Source organism: Diuraphis noxia, unplaced genomic scaffold (assembly GCF_037042655.1).
Source record: "Diuraphis noxia isolate RWA-SAM2 unplaced genomic scaffold, SU_Dnox_SAM2 contig0002, whole genome shotgun sequence".
NCBI classification, from domain to species: Eukaryota; Metazoa; Arthropoda; class Insecta; order Hemiptera; family Aphididae; genus Diuraphis; species Diuraphis noxia.
In genome coordinates this window covers 40473626-40493098 of record NW_028301712.1, presented here as the reverse complement: position 1 = coordinate 40493098, position 19473 = coordinate 40473626, and the positions used below count along the sequence as shown (strand labels likewise).

General features: G+C 28.9%; 6 protein-coding genes across 8 annotated transcripts; 3 read left to right on the top strand and 3 right to left on the bottom strand.

Moving 5' to 3' along the window:
* Positions 1–6484: 6484 nt before the first annotated feature.
* Positions 6485–8176, bottom strand: Mthfs (methenyltetrahydrofolate synthetase). 2 transcript variants are annotated; one of them, XM_015512210.2, is made up of 5 exons: positions 7885–8176; positions 7577–7742; positions 7064–7191; positions 6873–7000; positions 6485–6802 (listed from the first exon to the last, which is right to left on the bottom strand). In XM_015512210.2, the coding sequence occupies exons 2-5, from the start codon at positions 7685–7687 to the stop codon at positions 6582–6584; spliced, it is 588 nt and encodes a 195-aa protein (XP_015367696.1). In that variant the 5' UTR covers positions 7688–7742; positions 7885–8176; the 3' UTR covers positions 6485–6581. The 2 variants fall into 2 exon arrangements, with proteins under 2 accessions (XP_015367696.1, XP_015367697.1); XM_015512211.2 differs by having other exon boundaries at positions 7916–8176.
* An 854-nt stretch (positions 8177–9030) lies between these two features.
* Positions 9031–9800, top strand: LOC149058456 (uncharacterized). Its single transcript, XM_089220061.1, has 3 exons — positions 9031–9244; positions 9335–9457; positions 9535–9800. The coding sequence occupies exons 1-3, from the start codon at positions 9109–9111 to the stop codon at positions 9798–9800; spliced, it is 525 nt and encodes a 174-aa protein (XP_089076187.1). The 5' UTR covers positions 9031–9108.
* LOC149058455 (uncharacterized) lies at positions 9194–13404 on the bottom strand. The gene is made up of 5 exons (XM_089220062.1): positions 13115–13404; positions 12704–12990; positions 12513–12595; positions 12327–12404; positions 9194–11924 (listed from the first exon to the last, which is right to left on the bottom strand). Exons 2-5 carry the CDS (start codon positions 12725–12727, stop codon positions 11663–11665), a joined length of 447 nt encoding a protein of 148 aa, XP_089076188.1. The 5' UTR covers positions 12728–12990; positions 13115–13404; the 3' UTR covers positions 9194–11662.
* Positions 10061–11183, top strand: LOC107164386 (E3 SUMO-protein ligase ZBED1-like). Its single transcript, XM_015512192.2, has 3 exons — positions 10061–10530; positions 10604–10717; positions 10796–11183. Exons 1-3 carry the CDS (start codon positions 10061–10063, stop codon positions 11181–11183), a joined length of 972 nt encoding a protein of 323 aa, XP_015367678.2.
* Positions 13405–13636: 232 nt separating the features above from the next.
* On the top strand, positions 13637–14776 carry LOC149058454 (uncharacterized). Its single transcript, XM_089221334.1, has 2 exons — positions 13637–13795; positions 13875–14776. The coding sequence occupies exon 2, from the start codon at positions 14115–14117 to the stop codon at positions 14727–14729; it is 615 nt and encodes a 204-aa protein (XP_089077460.1). The 5' UTR covers positions 13637–13795; positions 13875–14114; the 3' UTR covers positions 14730–14776.
* LOC149058453 (uncharacterized) lies at positions 14715–16948 on the bottom strand. Of its 2 annotated transcripts, XM_089221335.1 has the most exons (4): positions 16726–16948; positions 16580–16659; positions 15559–15900; positions 14715–15002 (listed from the first exon to the last, which is right to left on the bottom strand). In XM_089221335.1, the coding sequence occupies exons 3-4, from the start codon at positions 15842–15844 to the stop codon at positions 14785–14787; spliced, it is 504 nt and encodes a 167-aa protein (XP_089077461.1). In that variant the 5' UTR covers positions 15845–15900; positions 16580–16659; positions 16726–16948; the 3' UTR covers positions 14715–14784. The 2 variants fall into 2 exon arrangements, with proteins under 2 accessions (XP_089077461.1, XP_089077462.1); XM_089221336.1 differs by lacking the exons at positions 16580–16659; positions 16726–16948 and adding an exon at positions 16402–16471.
* Positions 16949–19473: the final 2525 nt, after the last annotated feature.

The following is a 19473-nucleotide window of genomic DNA, read 5'->3' as shown; positions in this document are numbered from 1 at the left end:
TTTAAAAAACAATAACTCTAAAAATTAAAAGTTATAAAAAAATTACTATACATATTTCTTATGTGTAATGAAGGGCACCGCGAGGGGGGTGCAAGGGGGTAAAATTGCACCGCTCTGGCTTTTAAAAAAAAGTCGTGGATGTCGCTCTGCTGTACAGTAGGTTACAAGTGGGTTACTGTAGTAATGGATGGAATTAAATTTGAATCCAATGATATCATATCATTGTATACGAAAAACGATTCTGAGCGAAGACGGTTTATCTGTCTAGGATATATTAATTATAGATTATTAAAAATAATTATCAATTCTTAGATTTAAAAAGAAAATTTTTTATGAATTACTAGCATAAAATAATTTACGAATTTTCGTGATTTTTACATAATATGTTGTCAAAATTTGAACTTTAAATGCTTATAAAAAAAATCGTGCCTACGAATTTTTAATATTTTTTAACTGCTATTTTTACAATGTGTTAGAAGCCTTGTATTAAATTTTCAAGCTTTTCTACCAAACAAATAAACTTTTATCGATATTTATAGAAAAAAAAACTAAAAAAGTTGAAAAATTAAAATGTCAGTAAACAGCTCAAAACAAATCTAAATATTTTGAAAATTTTATCAAATATATAAAATGCCTATATAAACATTCAGTCAAAATTTCAAGTATCTGTGATAATTTGTTTTAGAGTTACACCAAAATAAAGAAATCGCTAAAAGTGAAAATCCAATGTTGTAAAAATTTAAATTTCAAATGCTCATAAAAATTTAATTTGAATTTCCGGTGGAATTTTTATTTGTGATAAAGATTGAAAAACTAGTAAGGAATCTTGTATTAAATTTTTAAATCTTAGTTTAAAAAAGAAATTTTTTTATTAATTACTAGCTTAAAACAATTTGCGAATTTTTGTGATTTTTACGTATTTTGTCAAAATTCAAAATTTTAATGCTTATAAAAAAAATTGTGACTATGAATTTCTTTTAATTTTCAACTGCTATTGTAACAATATGTTAAGAGCCTTGTACTAAATTTTCAAGCTTTTCTGCCCAACAAATAAATTTTTGTCGATATTAATTAAAAAAAAACTAATAATGATCGAAAATTTGAAATGCCTATGAATAGTTCAACTTAAGTCAAAATTTTTTGAAAATTGCATGGTGGATAGAATATACTTATATAAACATTAGGTGAAAATTTCATGTATCTATGGTCATTTGTTTTAAAGTTACATCAAAAACCAAAATCGATTTTGTCGAAAAATGAGTGTGCGTAAAATTTCCCGTTTTTCCCTTAATTTTTAGTTTGTTTTTCTCAATTATTTAGAAAAGTATTAAGAATTTTTTACTTTTGACCACCCAAAGTACCAACTAGATTCACTTTCTGATCGAACGAGGTACTGAAGTCAAAAATCGAAGCATTTTTACTGCCCCAAAACGTGATGACAGACACAAAAAAAAAAATAAAAATAAAAACACACATCATACTAAAATCAATACATTCATTGCTCCGCTCAGAATCTAAAATCTATGTTACCTATTGAAAAGATTTTTTTTGCATAATTATCTATTAAAAACTTTGTATCCGACGAAAAAACAAAAATAATTTTGTATCGTCATATAATTTGAAAAAATATTTCTACGTATTTAATTAAAATAATTTAAACATTATTTAGAAATCAAAGTATACTATGCACGATGCGCCTCCCTGACAAAATCTCTGGCGGTGCCTATGTATGTAATACTTGTTATTTACTATACTACATACTAGATTATTCAAAAGATCTATTAAATGTTAATAACAGTGTAAATTGTAAGAATTGTGACAGTATTAATGTATAAAAATAAAACACCAGTATATAGGTAAGTATTTTTACTATTTTTTAAATAAAATTATAATGCATGAACTATTCAGGGTAGACTACGTGGCTTGATTATGTGCAGAACGGCCAGAACGGGACATAAAAACCTTAACAATTTTTGGTAGCGCCCGAGGTAGTACTTAATAGGAAACTCTTCTCACATACTCCTGACACCCCTGATAATGTGTGGGTAGGCAATCTAACACTACAATACAATCTATCCACGACGCGGTCGCGGTGATAATAGCGGTCAGTCGGAACGACGATTGTAGCACAGAGGAAAGGAAGCAGTTAACTTGGGACTTTGCATGCATTTAATGACTATGTTTGCGCGCTCCACGGAAAAATAATTTTTTTCACTCTCCCTCCTCACCCCCCCCCCCCCAAAAAAAAAAAAATATATATATATATATATATATATATAATATAAATACATTTTATGAAACAAATCATAAATCAGTTGTTTTGCAATATTGTATTGGATAACTTTATAGTAATACAGATTCTAACGTAAACCTAATCTTTTTTTCAAAGTGAATATTCCATTCATAAATATACATAATATATATATATTATATTAAAAAAACAGATCAACACTTATTATATGCACAATGATTAATAATATGTGTTTTTATATCAGGTTAAATACATAATATTTATTATCAATTATATATAATAAAATGATCAATACGTACCTTATAATTTTTTTCTTGACTTTTGAGAAGTAAAAGTGTCAATAATATCATTAAAATTAATAGGTTTTGTTAAATCAGCTTCAATGTTGAGGTCGTTGAGGATTGCTTATCGATTGCTCCCGCATACGATTTTCTCCCATTGTTGATCTTAAATAATTGTTGACACTTGTATAAAATTATCTTTCCGTTGAGCAATTACTTGAAGCCTTCAAGTTGAAGGTGTACATAGAAACATTCTTAGAGCAATATCAATATAAAGATACACTTTAACTGAACTATTCTGTTTTATGAATACCAACATATATTGAACAAAATAACACATTTAGGTACAATTTTACTCTCCTGTAGTAAACTTTTTAAATATACCCTAAAATGAATACATTTAATGAGGAATGATACATCCAAATCTTCCGAATATAGTTTCTGAAGTTGTTAAGCCTTAAGGCTAGAATTCTAACGCTCCTATATTCTGGTTTTAGTTGCTTTAGTCTTATAGTGGTAAAAGAAATCAAAAACTAGTATTGATGGAAAAGTTCATTCATTTATTGTTTTCGTTTTTCTACTTCAACTATAATTTTATCTATGGTTACTATATACTAATTACGTGGTTACCTTAAAATCGATAGAAGCGGATCCGTCATCGATGAACACTTTTCTAAGATTTTTACGTTTATTGGAAGTTGTAAAGTCTTATTCAATCCCACATTTTTCAATGACAAATTTTATGTAGTATTCGTAAGTGTCATAAATTCGTAAGTCTCTTGTATAAAAAATCTGCAAAGTCTCATATATCCCAACCATAATGTCCAATTCCATATCAACTGGCCGTACATTTGACACGATGCGTCAAACTTTTGACGTACCATGTACGGAAATAATTTCATAATACATAGTTTTGTACCATTAAGAAATGTTTATTGAAATTTACAATAAATAAAATAGTAAATAAGTAATATGATATATCCGGGCCGCAGGGCTAGCTTAAAGAAGCGGACCACAGCGGGCGGTATCAGGCCTGTAGAGGCGCGATATACTTTTACAGATTGGAAATCTGTTTACAAATAAAAGTATATGATATTGAATGGGTAATATTGAATTATACACGGACCTTAATAAGTCGTGATTCAATATCAACCGGTAGTGAAACCTATGTAGGTGCACTATAATCTGAAAAGAGCCTTTTTAAGTGAGCCGACTATGAACAAACCCGCGTATGAAGCCGCTGGAATTTGTTCATAGAAGACTTATTGGCGTTGGCCAATCCGCAATTGCGCTGGATAATTGTAGCCTTGGGGCGAGTGCCTTCGCTGTCGACTGCCGCACGTAGAATCGTCGGTTGTCACCTCGTTTTGACGAGTAACTTCGCTGCCGTAAGTAGAATCGTCGGTGGCCGCTTCGTTTTGTCGAGTGTCTTCACTGCCGTCGGTATGATCGTCGATTGCCGCCTCGTTTTGACGAGTAACTTCGCTGCCGCAGGTAGAATCGTCGGTGGCCGCCTCGTTTTGTCGAGTGTCTTCGCTGCCGTCGGTAAGATCGTCGATTGCCGCCTCGTTTTGACGAGTGTCTTCGCTGCCGTTGGTAAGGTGTTGACGATAGTATTGTTGGCGGATGAATGAATGTTGCTCTGCTACTGTGATCGGTATATATACTATTTCCCGTACCGACTCGTAAACCACCGGTGTGCCGCCGTGCGTAACTGTGTTTGCCGTCGGTACGGTTTGCCTCGCTATTTGGTCAATTTTGGAGTTTTAATTATTATGATGGTATATTTTATTTCGTCACGATCTCCTCTTTCTATAGCCATATTTGTTGGGAATGTACAACGCCTAGAAGGGTTTCAAATTCGCCCCTCAATCTTTGTGGCATTGTATTTTGTAAATTCTGTTTTGTGATTGGTGGTCCTGAAAAGGACCGTTTTATATGTTGGTAATATACTAGGCTCCGTTACACATTTTTCTATACATGTTGTATCTATCTATTATATCAAACAAAAAATTGACATGAAAACCATTTCTAATTTCTAAAGATAATAATTGTTTTAAAATACCACTGGCTTCACAACGTGTGTTTTCTAAGTCTCATTACTCTTAATTATTTTTAGGTCATAGATTATTGATGTCCAATATTTTTTTCAAAGACTTGCAGGCATAATATCTGGCATACTATCACCGTAGCCATAAGTTCAGCTATATGACTGGTAGGTATGATCTAAGCATAAGAAACAGTATATTATGTAACGTTCTCTCTTCACGACCTAACCTACGGTGTGCGTTTTGTTTATATTACGAGGTCTTGGGGTCTCGACCTCGGCGTGTGTTATCATTACTAAAGATCAATATTTCTTTAAGTAAAACAAAGTAATCAATGTGTATACCTATAGGTGTATTGTATTAAATAATGTCTCTTGTAAAAACTTAATTGCAATGCTCTACCGAGGGAGAAGCCCTCCTACATTGGGAATCAAGATTCCCAAAGAAGATCACAAAATCCACGATATAAAAAATAATGAAAATCTAAAGATCCAAAACTGAAGATGAAAAATCTCAACATCCCTTACAAAAATCAATATTTAAAATTTTTGTTCAGAAATGTTTTGAGATAAAACTGCTTAGAAGCCTTATTTTGATAAGCTTCTTCAAAATAGTCCTAAAAATGAATTTTTAAAAAAGCTCCAAATTTAAAAGGGTCCAAAAACGAGATCCGGATTTAAGGGGGCTACGCTCAGAAATTAGCCAGGCATCCACTTGGATTACTGGTTGAGTAAGGGCAGGCGGTTAGAGCATTAATATTGTAGGAAATGTGATAATTTAATCTCTGCAACTCACTAACCGAAGCCAATGTCACCTTAGGTGTTGAAAGTATAGAAACCGTATGTGTAATTGTATGATTGCACTTTTGTTTTAGTATCTCATCTTTAATGTTTCATAGGCTACTTGATAATTTTTTCCAGTTGTTTTGAAATACGTGTCTACCGAACCAAAAATCTCACACCTTGCTACTGATTTTTAGTGTATACATCAATAATCAAGATCAAGAGACTATATTAGAAACTCAATTACTAAAATTAGAATTATACTGATTTGAGTATGACGACTCTGATTTAAATGTGGTACAAGTATACTCTTGAATGTTTTGTATTACCATTCAGACACAAATTTAATAGCAAATCTTTCATATAAACTATTTATTTAGGTATTTGGATGGATTCTAAGTCATTACTAGTTTAGTATATTGCTTTATTTAAGTAAATGTGCTAGAAATATTGATATGTAATCAAAATTAAATTTAAAAATAATAACTAAATAATTAAATGACAAATCTTTAATTTTAATCATAACTCAGGAATGTAAATAAATTATTTCAATTATTTCAATTATTATCTGATGTAAAATGTTACTTTATTTTAATTAATGTCCTACTTGATTACCTTGCTGAACTGCATTCATAAGTTATGCAATAAAATTGATCAAATTTTTGGGGTAGACCATAGACACTAGATTTTTTTATGGTATTTAAATATGTACAAAATTTCATAAATATAGGTAAAATGGTAATATTTTTAATTTTAGGAACTATAACAAATGATAATAATATGGACAATTTTTAATCTTTTTTTAAATAATATATATGCTAAATAATCTAAGAATAATCAATATATTATGTGCATTTATATATGCTCAAAAAGGTCAAATATACAAAAATATGCAAAATAAGTTAACATATTAGTAATCTAGAATTCATGAATCGAATTTATGTCATACTCGGGTATAATTTTGGTAGCGTGAAAAAAATGTGCCAAGTCATAAACATCCAAGTTCTAATAATGAACCTTGTGAAGTTTCACACCATTCAGACTTGATTTGTCCACGCTTGGTCCCAGTTTAGTAAATCAGCAGTTCAACAAATTAAACCAACTCTCAATTAATGCATAACATTCTTAACCTTTCACAAAAATCATAACATTTATTATTATTTCTATACATAAGTAATACAAACATATTATATATAACACTAATTTATAATCATAATAATTAAGGACAAATTAAAAAGTCAATCAAACTATCATGTTGACTCATGGGTATGTCATCACATATTTGTTCACTAAATGCTAATCCAATGGTTTTCAAATTATTAAATGGATATTTCTTTTTATATTCAATTATGCATCGATCATAATAACCTTTTCCTCGTCCTAATCGTTTTCCATCTATGGTGAAACCCAAGCCTGGCACTATAATCAAATCTAAACCACCTGAACACCAAATAGTAAATCTGTATTATTCAAAGAACATGATAGATAGTAAGTACCATTAATAAGGTACCTGTTGTTAATGCATCCTCATGCATATCATTATCGGCTGGTTGTGATATATTCCATTTGGTTTTAGGCAAACTATTAATTTCATCTAATGATTTTATCTCCACCATAAGCATTTCAAATTTGTTATACCTAAAAACCAAATTATTACTTAAAAAATGTATTAAAGATGTTTGAAAAAAACTATTAACACACTTTGGAATAAAACATGTTTTTTTTGAATGAAAAATGTTTTCAACAATATTATTTGTTTGGACTTCAGAATCCATACTGAGGTATATTGACACTCTGTTGCTTCTTGTGTACACTGGATGAGATAATACCTGAAAATGTGATATTCATTATTCTTCCTATTAATTAAAAATATATTTAATTAAAACAAGTAATTTATAAAAATATGAACAATTAATAATTGTAAAATAGTTAAGTATTAATGTATTATAGCGTATAATATATTTCATTAATTGCGATCTTTAGACTATTCAACTTTAAAATAAAGAGTTAAAATATAAATAATATAAAGTATAAATATATATCCTGTATATAATGCATATAATTAAATATTATTTAATAGGAAACCAATGAATCAAGTTATAATATATGATAAAAGTAATAAAATTAAATATGTTCCAAGATAGGTAACTTTAAAAACAACATTATAATATTAAAGTATTTAAAGCATGTTGATTTATAATTTATACAATTTACCTTGTTAGTTATGATTTTTGATTGTTCTTCGATTTCACTAGCAGTCATATGAGACAGTTTTTTTTTTAAGCTATTGCGTAAATTTGTTTTAGCAATGTTCACTAGCTCCATGATGCCCAGTAGTTGATTAAACTTCGAATTATGAATATAATTACTGGTTGTTCAACTAATGATAAAATGTTAAAATTTAAAAGAATACATACTTAATGTGAAAATATGAAATTAACAGTTAATTAATTTTAAATAAAGAAAAACTTAACATGTATCCACATAATATGATATGTAAAAATCCAGAATCCATATCTTACCTTCAGGCTTCGATGTAATTAGAGTACTTACCAGTATTAATAATCATAAACTAGACCATTACAACAGGTGGCTATGGCTTTTATGTCTGAAGAAAAAATGTCCATATCAGTATATCACTGCCGTAGTCCTATCATTTATCACTACCATGAATCATGATAGACTTCGTGAAGACTTTAACACAGAATTCTGTGACTATAATCTTACATTGTTACATCATTTACTACATGGCTAAATAATTAGCCATGATTTACTATGGATGGAGCCACAACGGCACAACGTATTATTTAATATTTTGAATAGTGTTGGGCAAAATATATCGATATTTTAAAATATCGATACTCCGTATCAATATATTGATATTTTTGTATCGATAATAAGTCAGTAATATTATCGTAGTATCAACTGATATTATTCCGATACAATACAAAAAATATCTAAATATAACTCGAAATATATAAAATCCCAATAGTCAATACTCAATAATATACACTAAATGCATTATATTATTATGGGTGATATTCATTTTTGGTCAACTGGTTATTGCCTAACTTTTGTTTTCACTGCGTTCAATTTAAGAAAAAATGAGTTCTGTAAAATACAAAACAGTTAAATCTATATTTAATATTTTAATTACATTGATATTTCAGAATAACCCTTCGAATCATCACTGGTGCTCCCTGGTATGTAACGAATGAATCTATTCATAACGACTTACAAATCGAAACAGTAAGTAAACTTTCAAAACGTCACTATAAATCCTTTTACATAAAACTGCCATCGAACATTAATCACCTAATTCAAAAAATGTCCTCAAATCTTATCCCTGACCAACCTCCACATAGACTGAAAAGAAATTGGAATCGTGACTTACTACTCTGAAAAAAAAAATAACAACAACATCAATAATTATACAATCTTCCTTGCTACACCTAGATATATAATATAATTGTCGCGGAAGTATTGCGAAAACAGTTCCCGCGGCGCCGTCGGTTTCAAACTGAAAAAAAAATATAATATAATATAAATTATAATAAAACCTAAATATTTGTGTGAGGGGTATTACCAGTGGGTGACTTCCCCTATCATGTGAATCATGCTATGTTCATTTCTAACAGTTATCATAATGACTTATTGTACAGATTATGTGTATAGATTGTCTTTTTCTTAATAATAAAAAAAAAAAAAAATTACATTGATAAATATAATTCTAAGTGTAAATATGCATGAAAAATGTAAAAACTAGTGGAAATACCACAAATTTAAAAACACATGTAATGCGGCATCACAAACAGATACTTTTGGACAATGTAGATGATCCTACAGCTTCAAGTATTGAAAATACTGCAGAAACAGATAAAGGTATAAATATTAAATTTATAGAAATAAAATACATATATTTATTCATGTTTCGTACAACAAAATAGTTTTTTTATACTGTATTTATTTTAGAAGCAACTATGTTAGCTTTAAATGAAAGACCTGAAACAAATTCACAAGATGAACCTCCTACTAAAAAAAGGAATATCCAAGTATCAATCGACCAAGCCTTTCATTCTGTTCAATCTTTTTCTGGTAAATATTTAATTAAAATGTTGATAAAACCATGTTCATATTTCAATGACTTATAAAAAACATTTTTAATATTATAGAAGGAGGAATAAAACATGCTAAATTAAGCAATACTTTGCTATTCATGATGGCCAAGAACGGTCTGCCATTAAGCATTACTGAAAAACAAGGTTTTAAAGAATATTGTAAAATCGCTACTCCACATTTTAAATTGCCTAGTAGGCATACAATATGTCGTATGCTAGACAATAAATATGAAATTATTGAGAATGCTTTCAAAAAAGTTTCAAGTTCTAGTGGCATATGTTACTTTAACAACCGATATGTGGACCGATACTATGAATAGTAAAAGTTACCTTGGAGTAACAGTTCATTTCATAAATAATAAAGAAATAATGTCTGGAATGTTGGATGTTTATCCTTTATCAGAAAGACATATGCGGCTGATTGTCTCGCAGAAATATTGTTGGAAGTTCAAAATAAACGGAACATAACCAGCTCAAATGTAGTATGTAAGTATGTTTAGTCTCTGATGGAGCACCAAACATTGTTAAAGCCATTAATGACACTTACAGTGATCATAAACACTTATATTGCTTTGCCCACATGTTAAATCTTATACACCAAAAGGCTATTTCAAACATACCAACTTTGGTTTCACTTCTGACAAAAATAAAACAAATTGTCACATTTTTAAAGCACAGTGTTGTAGCTTCTGACAAATTAACTTCTTTACAACTCCAAGATGGGACAAATAAAGAATCTATATTGAAACTAAAACAAGAAGTTCCGACAAGATGGAACTCTACTTTTTATATGCTAGAAAGATTTAAATTATTGGCTATATCAATGGTTTTGTTTGAAATTCCTAATTCACCATCAATGATAAATGTAACAGAACTTAACGACTTAAAAGACATAATATATCTACTTAAACCTCTAGAATTGGTCACTAAAGACATTTCAGGACAAAACTACATAACAACAAGCAAAGTCATCCCACTAGTACATACTATAATGTACAAAGTAGAAAACCTGGATGCTAAAAGTGATGTTGGTAAAGCTTTAAGAAAAGAGTTAATAACACAAAAAAATAAATATTTTGAAAAAATTGAACATTCACATATAGTTGATATTGCTTGATCCCAGATTTAAGAAAGCTCACTTCAAAATACCTATAGCCAATTCCAATGTAATCCAGTATGTAAATAAAGAACTGAAAAAAATAATTGACTCTGATAAACAAACTACTCAACATTTAAGGTAATGTAATAATAATATATATTTTTTAATGTTTATAATTGTCATTTTTTATTATAACAATTACAATTTTTATTTTAGGCCAGATCCTAGTTTAATAACCGAAAGGAATGAAGACGATGGGAATGATTTATGGAGTTATCACAAACAGGTTACCTCAAATCACTCAAATGGTATTGCAAGTTCTAATTCTGACATGGAGCCAGAACTTAGGCAATATCTTGATTTACCTTTGGTCAAAATTGATGAAAACGTACTAGAAGTTTGGGAGACTTATAAATCAGTGTTTCCCAATCTATTTAAATTGGCTCAAAAGTACTTTTCTTCTGTTGCATCATCGGTTCCATCAGAGCGATTGTTTTCAAAAGCTGGTAATATACTCACGGAAAAACGTAATCGAATTTCTGAAAAGCGCCTTTCTAAACTTTGTCTTTTACAAACGATTGCAGATGAATACTGGGACATTTAATACAAAAATAATGTTTTGAAATCAAATTGTCTTATTTTGTTCTAAATTTATTAATATTATATTATTTGTATTTCATATTAAACCATCATTCAATGAATTTGATATTATGACATTATTTCTGTTTTCTGTAATTATTCAAAGGGTTCATACAAAAATATTGTACTATAAAGTTTAAATTATGAATATGATGTACAGTCAGTGGACACGTCATAACAATATCAAAAATATCGATATTTTATTAATAATATTTTGTTATATCGATAATTCAATAAAATATAGTATCGATATTCTCAAGAATTTGCCCATCACTAATTTTGAACTTTGAAGCCGATTGCCGATATTAGCGAAATAGCGACGAGTCTCCGATTCAGGTGTTCAAGATGCGCATGCGCAATTTATTTCGTTGCATAATTGTTATCATTGGGCCGTACTCAAGGTCAAAATATAATAGTATAACATGTGGATAAATAAGCGACGAATTATATCGCGCATGGGCATATCGAATCCCTAATTCGGTGACTCGTCGCTAATATCGGCTTCATTCTTTTGTATTGGTATAACAACGCTGTGGCTCCATCCATAATATATGATCTAAGACTATAATAATTAATATTATTAATAAGGCAATCAAACTCCGCTTCTGTCGCTTCTGATAACGTCCAGAAATGAGTCGCAGAATTAAACGGCCGCAGGTGGCGCTGCGTATGCCAAGGTTGTTGCTTTAATCGGCGTATATTTTTTCTGTATCAAATAATAAATTATAGGCAAAAATACATAGATAATATATAATATATTAACTGTGCAAAAATATAAAAGATGTCCAAAACAAAATAAAAATCTTCAAATAAAAATAAAGTCACTTAAAAGAAAAAATACTAGACTGAGAAAGTGAGAAAAAAGCTATTTGTCTAAATTAATCTATATTGTGATACAATATATTTTTGTATGATAAATTAAATTTTTAAACATTTAAAATTGTTTACAATATATACTTATACAATATACTTATATAAACATTTGGTGAAAATTTAATGTATCAATGGTGATTTGTTTTAAAGTTACATCAAAAATCAAAATCGATTTTGTCGAAAACTGATTGTGCGTAAAATTTACTTTTGACCTAGCCTAACCTAACCTGCTTACCTGCGCCAAGGATATTCACTTTTACATCGGAAACCACCCCCAAAGTTTGAAATTGAAGCATTATTTCGACTTGTTATGCTGTACACAGACACAAAAAAAAACACACATCATTGTAAAATCAATACATTCATCACTTCGTTCAGAATCTAAAATATATTATAATATATTTAATATTTATGAACGTACAAATTTGGTGGCCCTGAAAAAATCGTTTTAAATGGTTTGTTTTTAAAAGAACCGTTTATATTTACTGCCGACGTATACGATTTCTGAAAATAAAACATGATTTTTTTTTTAATATGGCGTATTATGAATGATACGATCAAAACTTTGGTCATTTTTTAAATAATTAGTGTTATGGTACTTTAAGTACTTACTCTGCATTTTAGCACTCGGGGCATTGGCAATTTTCTATATCCCTGGTCATAATACTTATTAAATCCGATACCAGGATTTATACCACAAATTGGTCCTATACACTACCACATCTTTCCAGGATATTTCTACGATATAACCATTCAAAAATGTATTACGTATCAGCTACTGAATCAGAGTTACATCTTGTTAATATATACGTTTTAACTTTCTCCAAGTTCGTTTAATGTGAATGTGTTGAGTGCGAATCTGAGCAAAATTTTTAGAATGATTTACAACACTATGATCACTAAAACATAAGTTTTCGTTTTTACAGTATTTTATATATAGATAAACAAGGATTTTAGGTTTATAAACGACATTTTGTATGCTTAAAAGTTTGTAATAACAGCAAAAAAATCTTAAATAATTACCTAAATTCAATTGATGGAAGATCCATTTGCAATCAACAGGTTTGAAAATTAATTATAATAGATAAAAATACTGTATTATTTGGTCGTATGATTATGGAATAGTTATAAGCACTATAATAGCGTTTTCGATTTGACGCACTTTTTGCACTCAGTGCGCACTGAGTGCAAAAACGTATTCGATTTGACCAAAATTCTGTGAACTGGTGGAGTGTTTTGTATTCGATTTGATTGCAGTGCAACACTCGTGTGCACTCAGTGCGCACTTTCTGCACCGCCGATTTTGTGAGTGTTTTTATTACTATGAACTTAACTTCTCTATTGAGGGGTCAAAATATTATATTTTTTTCCCCCGGTAATTTGTTTTAAAATTGTTATTATTATTTGATTATTTTTGTTTTAATTATTATTATTTACGACAAGTTTATTAATTAAAATTAATTTAAGTTATTAATTAATTAAATTCTATTAATTAGAAAATTTCATAAATTATAAATACATAATATTATGGATAGTATACAAATAATAACATTGATGAAATCGGGTATTCTATCATCCTCTTCATCTTCGGACTCATCTGATGACGAAGAACTATATTCAGTGATTTGTAATGGAATACATCATGTAAAGCCCAAAGTTAAGGACTTTGTGGTAAATGTTGTACATAGTTTTACCGATGACGAGGTATGTTTAACAATTCATAATTTAATAAGTATTAAATAGAGATTCTTATTCAATTGCAGTGAATCTTCTTTTTTTGTAGTGTTCAATAGGGTAGTTGAATTCCTACTGAATATTTTGCCTAGTATAATTAAAATGCCTACTTCAGATTATGGCAAAATACAATGTGCCTACGAGTTTCAGCAAGTAATACTTAAATAAAACTCACTATATAATAAAAACTTTAAAAAAATAAATAAGATTGCTTAGAAATTAATTTGAAACTTTTTTTTTTAAATGTTAGATTGCAGGTATACCTACTATACCTGATGTACTTGGTGCTATGGATGGTTCGTATATAAGCATTAGAAAACCAAAGCACAAAATTCGATCCACATATGTTAACCGACATCATGACTGCTCTTTAACTTTGCAAGGTATTTGCAATGCAAAGAAAAAATTTGTTGATGTTTTTACTGGAACGCCCGGTAAAATGCATAATGCCCGCATACTTCAACACTCTTTTGTATATAAAGACGCATATTTACAACAAGTATGTGGATCAAAGTACCACATTTTAGGTGATGCAGCTTATCCGTTAGAAGAAAATATTATAACTCCTTTCAAGGATTATGGAAATCTTACAAACAATGAGAAATTATTCAATAAAAATCATGCCAAGACAAGAGTTGTAATTGAGAATACTTTTGGCTTATTAAAAGGACGTTTCCGCCAATTGTTAAAATTAGATTTTTCATTAGCTGAAAAAGATTCAAATTTTATACTAGCTTGTTGTGTGCTACATAATTTGTGTACAGATGATGATGATCTCGTTCCTGAGCAACCACCTGTAGAAGTAGAAGAATTACCAGAAAATGTAACTCTTAACATTCACCCAGGAACTCTCCAATCTCGAGAAAAAGGATTTCAAAAACGAAAAATATTATGTTCTTTGTAGACTTTGATAATTTTAATTTTTAGAAATATATTAATACATTTTTTATGACAGAAATCTATTTGTTATCCAAAATTTTTTTAAGAATATCCATTTTTTCTTCATGACGTTTTTGACGTTCCAGTTCTCTCTTTTGTCTGCCTTCTTCTTTTTCTTTATGCATGGTAATCAGCAGATCATTCAGAGAAGTCTTGGCCTTCTTTGTAGCTTGTGGCTCAACATCTTTAGTTATCTTATCATCTTTTAAAATTCTTTTCAGTCCAGAACTAGATGTTCCTAATAATGTAAAATGTAATGTGTTTATTAAACAAGGTTACACAGCAAAATTTGTTTTAGTGTGAGAAATGAATGTATTGAATAATAAATTAATTTAGAATTGTGCAATAGCTCAATTTAGTTAGATTAATTACACAAAATGAAAAATACACAGTCATCAGTGTCGGGGATGGGCTGTTGGATTCAGTGATCATGTACCTAAATATTGCATACAAAAATATGTACAATACCATACCTACGTCTATACCTAAATATATATTTTTATATTATATAATAATGATGGAGGTTTGACTTTTTACTTTTAAAAGTTTACTTAAATATTATTATTCTTATATAGCTTATGGTTTTATCATTAAAGTGGAAACTATAATACAAATATAATTTTGGGTTTTGTAATTTCGTTTCTGTGTAATTAAAGATATAATAGATTATTAATAGTAAAATAAATTACTTAATAGCAGTAACATCATCATGTGTTAATAGCACATGCTGTCATGCTGATATATAGAAACCATATTCACTCAAAATTGTAATTTGTTGCTAAAATGATACTAACCTACACAAACAGATGGTTCAATAGAATCATCCAATGCTGTTATCTTACTAAATTCTTCATCAACGCTACTGAACTTGGGAGATGATCCAGAAGTATTGTTGTTTTTCATATATGCTTTGTTTCTTTTTAAAACAGTTTTATATCTATTTTCAATTTGAGCTTCTGTAAATACACAACCTATTTGTTCTACCATATCTTGTTTGATTCTTGTCCACATTGCCTTTTTGTTTCGGAATTTTTTCATAGGGCCTATTTGTTCCATATACTTATGGAAACAGTTTAACATAAATGATGTATTTCCATCTGTCCAAAAGGTAGTATTTGTGGGACTTTTATTGTCAACTGTTAACACAATATTAGTGTATTAAAATCACACATATGATTCTGTGAAACAGCTGCTACTTAAGTATTAAAACATAAAATTATGAAAGTATAAATATTAAAAAAATAAATGATTTTTGTATTTAAATAAAAACATAGGTACAAAACTGTAGTGTATTTGTGTCTCTATTAAAATACAATTTTTATTTGTATATTGGAAGATATTAATACAGTAATTCAGACACATTTTGAGTTAAATTTGTAAACAAATTTTATTAGCATTTGTACTTTTAAAAATATAAATATAAATATCAAATCTACCGTTTGTTAATATTATTTATCGACTACAATCTACAAGATGATAACTTATAGTATAGTAAACACTATTACAATGTAATATTTAAACAATCAATTTAGGACACTGCTTTTTAGAACTACATTAATTAATTATTAAAAGAAGCATGCAAAATTGAATGAATAGCCACAGTAGAAACATATATAAATTATACATATTTAGTTAACCTGACAATGAAACTGAATTTTGTGTAAGCAACTTTTCATTTTCTGTTTTATTCATAAACAGTTTATCACTTTCTATGATTTCTTCTGACCTATTAAGTATTATGTATAGAAGCAAGCACATATTGGAAGAAACATATTTTAAGTAATTAATATTATTAAGATTATAATTCGATATTACCTTTGAATATTTATATATTCCTCTTGGTTGCATGTATGAATTGAAGTGTTGGAATACACATCAAAACATTTATTACAAATCTGCAGTATGAATAAAAATAGTATTGATAATTAAATTAAAAACCAATTTTTAAAGTAGGTACTCACGTAAAATGTTTCAGTATCGGAATCAGACATTTTACATTTTTAAACTTCTAGGTACGAGGTACGACTATGCCACTATGGAAAATTTATTAAGTAAAGGCAAACGGAAACGACAATTATTATCACGTACAATTATTATAATTAATTTATTAATGAGAAATAAAATAATCGAATGTGTGTGACATAATACGTCCTACCTACAGGCTACAACTTTGTTTCGAACAAATTGGCGGTAAAATATTATTTATCATGGTTAAAAATGGTTATGACATGTATTTCATCCATGATGATTTATCCATCCATGATTAAACATGTAATCATATCTTTTCGTATTTGATTTGAATGAATGAGTGCATAGTGCACCGTGCACTAGTGTAGTGTCAGTTCAATTTCAGTGCACACTTTTATTGTCAAATCGAAAACGCTATAAAATACACTGAACACCGTAGATTTAGGAGTTAGGACCAGTTGTACCGTCTCTGATTAAAGTTAACCGGAGTTTAATCGGCCGAATTTGCACGGTTTAAATATCTGTTATCGGCTGATTAAGCGTAATCGAAGTTTAACCGTAGACGGTACAACTGGCCTTACAGCAACAAAACATTATCATTTTATTTCATCAGTATTTAAGTATTATTATATGTATACATATATCTTAAACCGGATTAATAGGAATGTGTAGTAATTAAACCATAGACCATAGACCTATTATAATAAATCTATGCACAAAATTAATACATTTTTCATGGAAGGACTCTTGGAAATCTTAACAGATAAGCTGATACCTACCACTTGTTGTCCATGTATTGGCGGCAGATTGATAGTACCGCTAGGGCAATATAGAACTATGTACATTCAGGGGTGTCATTTCAGGTTTTTTTTCGGGTGTGCGAAGTTTCAAGCAGGCCATTTTGAAATTTCGCCAGGCCATATAAAAATAGATATACATACGTATATGTATATTATCCTGCATTCAATTATTTCCATACATTATAGACCGGTTATTACAATTTGATTTTAATCATATAAATAATTGTGCATTCGTGGCTCGTGCATTATTTTAGGCTTCAGCAAGGCACAGGCCAATTGTAACATTCTAAAAGTAAGGGGTGCAACCGCACACCCTGCCACCCCCCAAATGATGCCCCTGTGTACATTTATTTTATAGTGCCGGAGCACATGGGCCAGTTTTTTTCTATGTAAATCACAGAAAAGATTTTCTTTGTACCTAATAACATAATGTAATATGAGGTTAAAATTTAGGTGTATGAGATGAACATTTTTATATATATATAAAAATTATTTTTTTAACTTATACTTATTTATTGTTTTTGACTTTTTGTCAAGTAGGTATTGGGATTGAGAATTCCTTGAAAATTTTTTGGAATAATTGCCAATTTTCTTGAAATAGGAATGATTCTTTCTAACTTTTTTACTGCGTCTTCATTTATAACTTTATAAGTAAATGTATAATATATTTAAATTTATCATATTTAATGCATTTGAATTGATATGTAAAGCACAGGTGACAAACATTGTAGTTTTGAGTTAATTCTGTCACTCCTATCAATTTGCAGGCTCAATTTTTTTTTTCGTCGCTTTTAAACTGTTACTTATATAGTTATATTATACGAGGTACATTAAATTACAGGTGTTTAGTTATATAATATAGTATATAGTATATACATTAGATAGATACTTTAACATGTTATATAGCTTTATGTAGTATTGTCTATTATATTATTATTTTTCGATTGGCTCAAATTGTGAAGATAAAAATATCAACAATTCATCACATTTTTACATCTCCCACGTTACATTTATACCCAAATTAAAAAAATTGTCTAAAATCTAACTTAAAATCCTCATAATAAATTAGATAGATATATTAAAAATCAAACGATTTACAAATTTTTACAAACATTTGAAAAAGCGTGTAAGAAGACTCTTTTCTGCAAAAAAAAAAAAACATTTTTGAAAAAAGGCTAGCCCCGTAAAGTAATTTTGTATCAAAATTATTGTTGATTTATGATTTATGATCAACTAACTTTCTTTAAATTTTCAATCATAACAACTAATGAGGTATTTTTTATTCAATTTTCAAGTTTTTCGACTGAGTGCAAATTGTTTTTTATCAATAATTTAAAAAAAGTAAAAAATTCGAAATTTTTTTCCCTATAAATAGCTCAAAAAAGTTAAAGTATCATGAAAATTATGAGGTGTATGGAAAATCTAAACATTCGTTGAAATTTTAGGGATTTATATATAATATATATACTAGCAGTGCTTCAGGGATCTGCCAACTGCCAATCTTAATAAGTAATGTAAATTTATAAATATTATTTTAATTAATATATTATGAGATATTTATGTTTATTTTATGTGGTTAATTTGTGAGTTTGACGGTAAAATTACGAAAGGTTTGGGGTTTAAACAATTTTATTCGCTCGCTAACTAAGTTTCTCACTTAAAACTAATTACCTATTTGGATATTCGTTTTCAGGCATTGTTATAATGGCTTATACATTTATAATTATAAATAATAATGTGTTTTTATGTTTCTTACCCTAAAATAAAATGTACATTCTATATTATTGTTTTTCAAATTTAATTTTAAATATGCATTCCACAATTAATATAAAATGGCTAATGATATTTTAAGAATTATAATGGTATAGATATTGGCAATATTTGTTATTCAATTCTTATCATCGTTATCATAATACGTTCTGATACCGCACACATCCCTCT